The sequence below is a fragment of the Camelus dromedarius genome, chromosome 22 (assembly GCF_036321535.1).
Source record: "Camelus dromedarius isolate mCamDro1 chromosome 22, mCamDro1.pat, whole genome shotgun sequence".
In the NCBI taxonomy this organism is placed as follows: Eukaryota; Metazoa; Chordata; class Mammalia; order Artiodactyla; family Camelidae; genus Camelus; species Camelus dromedarius.
The window spans coordinates 32005928-32012126 of record NC_087457.1 but is presented as its reverse complement, the minus strand read 5'-3'; the positions used below and the strand labels follow the sequence as shown (position 1 = coordinate 32012126).

Genomic DNA, 6199 nt, shown 5'->3' with positions numbered 1-6199 from the left:
CTGTTTGCAAGGAGGCTGACTTTGACATGGCCACGAGAGATGGTTAAAGCTCGGAGAAAAAGCTGGAAGAGAGATTACATGCCAGGACGCGGTCAGACAGAGCAGAGGCCGGGGTGAGGGGAGGCCAGCGGCAGAGTTGGGGAGCCCAGGCCCCCGTTTCTCCGAGGTGCAAAGAGTTCAGAAAGACTTGGGAAGGCCCCTGAGGGCTGCACTGAAGTTTAGGGAGAGGTCTGGTGGGGAGATGCTGTGGCAGGAGGAGGGGCTGGGAAGCTCAAAGGCAAGGGTGACGAGAAAGCAAAGGAAGTATTTCAGGAGGAACCAGGAGTCCAGTGTCACTGGGGTGCAAAATTTACAAAAGAAGAGAAAGTTCTGGTAACCCTTGCAACAGTGGTTTAGATCCCCTTGTTTGAGTTAAAGGTGAGTCATGAACAAATTCTAAGTTGCCTGTTTGTTAACAACTAGCACCATGACCAGAATTGAAAAAAAAAAAAAAGATAATCAAGCTTTTAGCTTTTCTGGAAGAAATATTTAATTTGACTTGGCTTCTGTAAACGTCAAGCAGGCATCTTCACACTTTGCGACACCGTCACTGTGAGTCTGGGTTTTTCACTTCTTCTTGCGGCAGCATTTTCGGCCACTCAGAGAGCAGCGGCCTATCTGTTCCTCCTTTGGGAGGCAGCCAAGCACAGCGCAGCGGCCGCTTCTGATTTTGCAATAATACTTCTGTAACTTGTTTATGATGCGTCCATTACCTGCAGAGAAGAAAGAGAGCACGGGGAGGTTTTAGGAAGGCTGAGTTACAAGCACAGAGCTCTCGGAATTCTGCAAATAGCTGACCGGCTGTCTTTCTTGTATCCTTTTATTCCTTTTTCCCTTCTCTGTACCATCAGGAGTCACGTAGAAGGTGGGACTAGGCAACCGATCCGCAGTGCCTTTGGGCTCCAGCTCACGGGAAGCACCGTGATGCCGAGGATGTGGCGTGGCCACCGCCAGCCCCCTCGTGAACTGACACCTGTGAGAGCGGGGGCTGCAGTGGTCCCCTGGCCTCTCCGGAAACCCAAAACTCTAGCCCCAACCACTGAGCAAATAAAATGGAAGTCTGTGCTTCCGATCTCAGATTAAATCAGTCTTTCCTGTGGGTATTAAAGTTTTACATCACTTTCTTCACATCTCAATAACAGATGTGACAGTCTTCCTTGAGGAGATGGCTTTTGTGGGCTGTTTAGTCTCTCAAGAGTGAATCAGAAGAGATTATGAAAACCGCTTTGAGGTCCTTGGTGATCCTTGTCAGAAAAGAGAGAAGGGACTGGGGACGTCCAGTTCCTGTAACATAAACCTGCACTTCCCAGAAGACTGGAGATGGGTGGCCCTCTCCCCTCCCGGCCGTCTTACCTGGAACAGGCAGCAAGAACAGGAAGAGCAGGGCGAAGAGGAGGCAGCGGATCCTCATGGCTTCGCGGCGCAGAAACTGGGAGGGAAGGCGGGCTGGCTCCTTTATAAAGGCCCCACTCCCCAGCCATGGGAAGAGGCACTCAGCAGCTGCGATTCCTGTAATGCTGCGGCGATGACACCATGACGGACTTCCTGGTGCTTCATGCCAATGTGTCTTACCCAGCAGACCACGCCCATCCCCCCGGGAGGTCATTACAAACCCAAGGGGAAGCAGGCCTGCTGTGAGAGCACGGGGCCACCCTGAGGCCTCCAGGCACTGGGCGCCTGGGTCTGCCTGGCTCAGCTCTGGTCGAAGGAGCAGGTGGGGACGGCCAGCCTGCTCCTGGAGACGGTCCTGGGGCTCGTGGCTGGGAGCTCGCTTGTTTCCGCTTTTGCCTTCTTCCTAAAGTCCTGGGAGAGTCTGAGGCCCACCTGGGAACCACATCGGTCCAGTCCAAGGCTGGTGCATTCAGAGTCTAGGTATAAACTGGGGCTGGACCACACCCTGAGCCTCCAAGGATACACCTGAAATTGCAATGAAACGGGATCGGCTTTTAATCAGTGTGGGAAAGGGGGAAAAGCGGGCGACATTCCAGAGACCCTGCCCCCCTGCCCTTGGCCTGCGATGGGCGCTGTACCTTGGGTGAAACCCGGCTTACACTTCCTCCTGAAAACTGCCAAATTCATGAGTCAAGAAAGTGTCTCATTTTTCCATCATCAGAGAAAGAGAATGCCGGGGATGGTGTATCTGATGGACCGGCATCTCCTCCTTGGTGACGACACTTCCTATGCAAATGAGGAGCTCGGGAAGATACACGAAAGGCTCCTGGTTACTCATGGCTCATGAGAACTCACGGAAGTCCAGGGATCGGTGATCTCCACTGGGTATAAATTCAGTGTTTACTCGGCCAGCTGCTTCTTAAAAAATGATTAGGCTTAAGTGTTAGGGAATCCAATCAGTGGGTTATACTCGAAAGACTTGTTTACTTGGGAACCGAAGTCTCCATGGTGCTGGTTGGCTGTTGCACGGTGCGAGCGCAGCGACAACGGACCCCCGGGGTTCTGGGGGTGCTCTGGTCTAGGACCAGGACAGCAAGCAAACTCTGAACGCCTGCTCTTGACAGAGGCAGCTACCGTGTGCTTGGGGGAGGTCGGGGGATAGAAGAGGTGAGCTGCAAAGGGGGCCTGGCTCTGGTTCTTCCTCTTAGAGAGCCCGCATGTCGGTAAAAGCAGACGGGCATACAGTCAGATAAACCACAGAGAGTGAATTTTAATAATTGCCGTGGTAAGTGTTCAAGCACAGGGCTGTGGAAATGTAGACAAAAGGTAATTCATGCTGAAGGCGAGTTTCTATAGCAGGTTTAAGAAGAATTGCGAATTGTAGACACTTCACCTTTTAAAACTTTCCTCATCAGTTCTGGGATGAGAGACAAGGCAGTTTTTTTTAATGGGGAAGGGAGTGTGGGGTGGACAGGCGTGTGCAGAGTGTCACTCGGTGTCACACAGGGTAAGGAGAGGGAGGGGTCGGGTGTTGCAGAGAATTAGAGCCAGTTCTCAGCCCAGGCTCGGGCTGAAGTCGTCAGAGCTCCGGTCACCGGTGATGGCTCACTTTGCCATGTGGAGCACAGACCTCCACGGTGAACCCTTGGTCTAACCTGCCCCTTCGAAGACCAGGAGGCATTTCTAAGACAAACATCACTATTTTTTGAGAGTTGCTTTGGGAGTGAAAGGCACTTTTCCTTGTCAGCTAATTTGGCAGCTGGGGAGAGGGCTCTGGCAGTGGTGCCTACCCCCCTCACAAAATAAATTTGAGGAGCATTTCGGAATTTTAAGGTGTTTATAAAAGCTACGCCTGCTTGTGGTAAAAGTTCAGACAGCTCCTCACTTCACCCTGGGGACCACTGGCAACTCTGGTTTGCCTTCTGTTTGACTTACTATATTTTTTTAACGTCACAAATACTTTTGGCCTCTAAGTAAAGCAGTTACGTGTTTGCTGTTGAAGAATTGACATGTCCTGTGGAGCCTGACAGCACTGACAAGGGCCGGGGCCCCCCTGCGGGTCGACGGCCTTGAGTCACAGGATGTGGACATTCAGAGCCTGCCAACCACTGCCCTGGACGTGCTGGGTTTGTTCCCAGCTCTAAGTCAGCGGTTTCCCCGATGTTGATTAGGTTGAGAGAAGAGAGACGAGTTATTCAGCTGTTTTTGCTCATGTCAGACTTTCCTCTAATCTCCTCTAATTGTTTAAAAAATTCTGTTTTTAAAAAATGGAGCAGAGATTTGGCTGATCAAATATTTCGGTCCAGGAGCACACTGTGCGCCCGTCTGCTTTTACTGCACCAGACTGGAGTGAGACGTTACCCCGTCACTCCAGCCCTGCCGCTTGCCGTTTGGGTTTTTACTTGAATAAACTCCGTGGGCTCCTGAGTGTGTGCGCCTCAGCAGCAAGGCACAGAGTAGTAAACGACCTGTTTGGTCCACAGGGAAAGCCCTGCGAGTTAATGATGTACAATGGACTTGTAAGCCGCAACTATCGTGTGCCCCAAGGGTTGCCCATGTGGCCCTGGGGAGGAATATCCAAGGAGGGCTCATTAGCGACGACAGCGCGCAGCTCAGCAAGGGGACGCAGGACGTCCACTGTTATCTTAACACAGACCATGGCCGCAGCTGTTCTCATTTGCAACCATTTTAATCTTGCCAGGACCACCATTATTTAACTTATATAGGCACAGATAGGCATTATCCCAGTTTTCCAGATGAGGAAACTGAGGCTCAGAGAGGTTGAGTGACTTTCCCTAGGCCACCCAGCTGGTCAATGGCAGCGCCCTGAATTTCAGGGAGCTATGCACTTCCCAGGCACCCCTACCCTCCAGGAACCATATAGATGTGCCAAAGGGATGCGCTGGTGGAAGACAAGAAGGCAGGCACTGGTGAGAAGCCAAGATATTTATCTTCCTGTAGTTTAGAAGGCATCGCCTCTGTGCCTCCTGTTTTGACCAGAGCACCAAGAGGTCTACCAGAGGGTAGATTTGGCATCTCCATCTCAATCATCCACATTTTAAAAAGTGCTTTATGACTGCATACATCAGAAACCAGAAAATCTCTTTTGCAAAAGACTAGATATTACATATTTTTAGGCTTTGCTGGTCATGTGCTTTCTGTTGCAATGGCTCTGCAGGTGTACTGCAAAATCAGTCATAAACAGTGCGTAAACACATGGGCCTGGCTTTATTCTAATAAAATTTATTCACAAAAGCAGGTGGCAGCTGGATTTAGCCAGGGGGCCGTGGCTTGCAGGCCCCTGGCATATATTCATAAGATAATGAGTGTGTAGGCAGCCTCTAAGGTGGCCTCTGGTGACACCTGGCTACTAGCATTTATGCTCTTGTGTAATCCCCTCTTGTTGGATTGGATTGTGGGCTGGCCTGATTGACTCATTTCCAGAAAACAGAAGGCGGACGAAATGATGGATGCCACTTCTGAGATTAGGTTATAAAAACGTGGGCTCAATTTTGGGTGCCCACTTGCTCTCTTTCTTGCTGACTCTGAGGGAAGCCAGGTGGCATGTTTTGAGCTGCCCTAGGGAGAGGCCCACGTGGCAAGGAACTGAGGGAGACTTTTGGCCAACGGCCAGTGAGGAATTGAGACTCAATCTAATAGCATCCGAGGCACCAGCTCCTGCCAACAACCACCTGAGTGAACTTAGAGAAATGAAGCTTTCCCTGGCGAGTTTCCCAGTAGCCATGACTGACAGCCCGAATACAACTTCATGAGGGTCTTGATCTAGAAGCATCCAGCTAAGTCGTGGTGGTTTTCACAATGCACAGAAATTGTGAGATAATCAATGTTTATTGTTTTCAGCCGCTGAGTTCTGGGGTCATTTGTTACACAGCAATGGGTAACTGCTATGGTAAGGTATGGTACAAACAATACGCTCCATGAGATTTGGAGACCTGTGTTCTGGTCCCATTGTTTTTTGACAAGTGTACTGTGTGGGTTTAGGTTAGCTGCTGACCCAGTCTGGGCCTTCCATTCCTTGTGCCTGCCAAAAGAACAGGAATAATGAATTTCTGAAGTTATTACAGGCCGAAATCTTCACACTGATTCCTGCATCTGAACCAGAGTTGTGAATTGGTGACCCATGAGTAAAATACAGCCCACCGACTAATTTTAATACAATTGCTGATATTTGAAGGAATAAAGATTCTGCAGAAAAAAGCAGATTTCTGGCATCTTCAGAAACATGTGAGAATTTAATCCACATTCTCATAACATGAAGGTGTATCCAAAGATCCCTGGCCCCTTTACACAGGAAATGAGCCCCCAGATGCAGTGCGATCCCCCCACTCATTCACTGTCCCTCGCTGGCCTGTCTCACCTGCTCATAACGCCCGGCTCTGAAGGGTTTGGAGGAGCTACTTAAATCGTGCTCGATCTTGCTCTGAGATCTTCCCTAAAAGAGAGCAGAGCTGTTCTCTTCCCTTCTGAGCACGTCTGGAGCCCAGCATATGGACCACTTCATGGCTCCATCTGCCCTTTGTGAAACCCAGCTGTGTCACAGACCTGCACCCACGAGTTCCACGTCGCAGACCTCAGGGAGACCCCCGCGGAGAGGCGGGCAGGCTTCCAGCTGCTTTGCTGCAGTCCCTGTGCTCTGCCAGCTCTCTGCCACGGACCCAGACCTCTCATGCCTCCCACCGCCGTCACAGGGAAACACACACTTGCCCTGCGCACGCACACACAGACAATGACAGAATTCACCCCAGCT

The 6199-nt window shown here is 50.7% G+C and overlaps 1 protein-coding gene across 1 annotated transcript; it reads right to left on the bottom strand.

Annotated features, from left to right (window-relative positions):
• Positions 1-504: 504 nt before the first annotated feature.
• On the bottom strand, positions 505-1593 carry LOC116149219 (beta-defensin 103A). The gene is made up of 2 exons (XM_031440367.2): positions 1393-1593; positions 505-752 (listed from the first exon to the last, which is right to left on the bottom strand). The coding sequence occupies exons 1-2, from the start codon at positions 1448-1450 to the stop codon at positions 607-609; spliced, it is 204 nt and encodes a 67-aa protein (XP_031296227.1). The 5' UTR covers positions 1451-1593; the 3' UTR covers positions 505-606.
• Positions 1594-6199: the final 4606 nt, after the last annotated feature.

Bases quoted from the DNA above. Each gene is read 5' to 3' on its own strand.
- LOC116149219 (XM_031440367.2), bottom strand. From the start codon at position 1,450: ATGAGGATCCGCTGCCTCCTCTTCGCCCTGCTCTTCCTGTTCTTGCTG. The intron at 753-1,392 runs GTAAGACGGCCG...TCTTCTCTGCAG, and splicing joins GTTCTTGCTGCCTGTTCCAG to GTAATGGACGCATCATAAAC.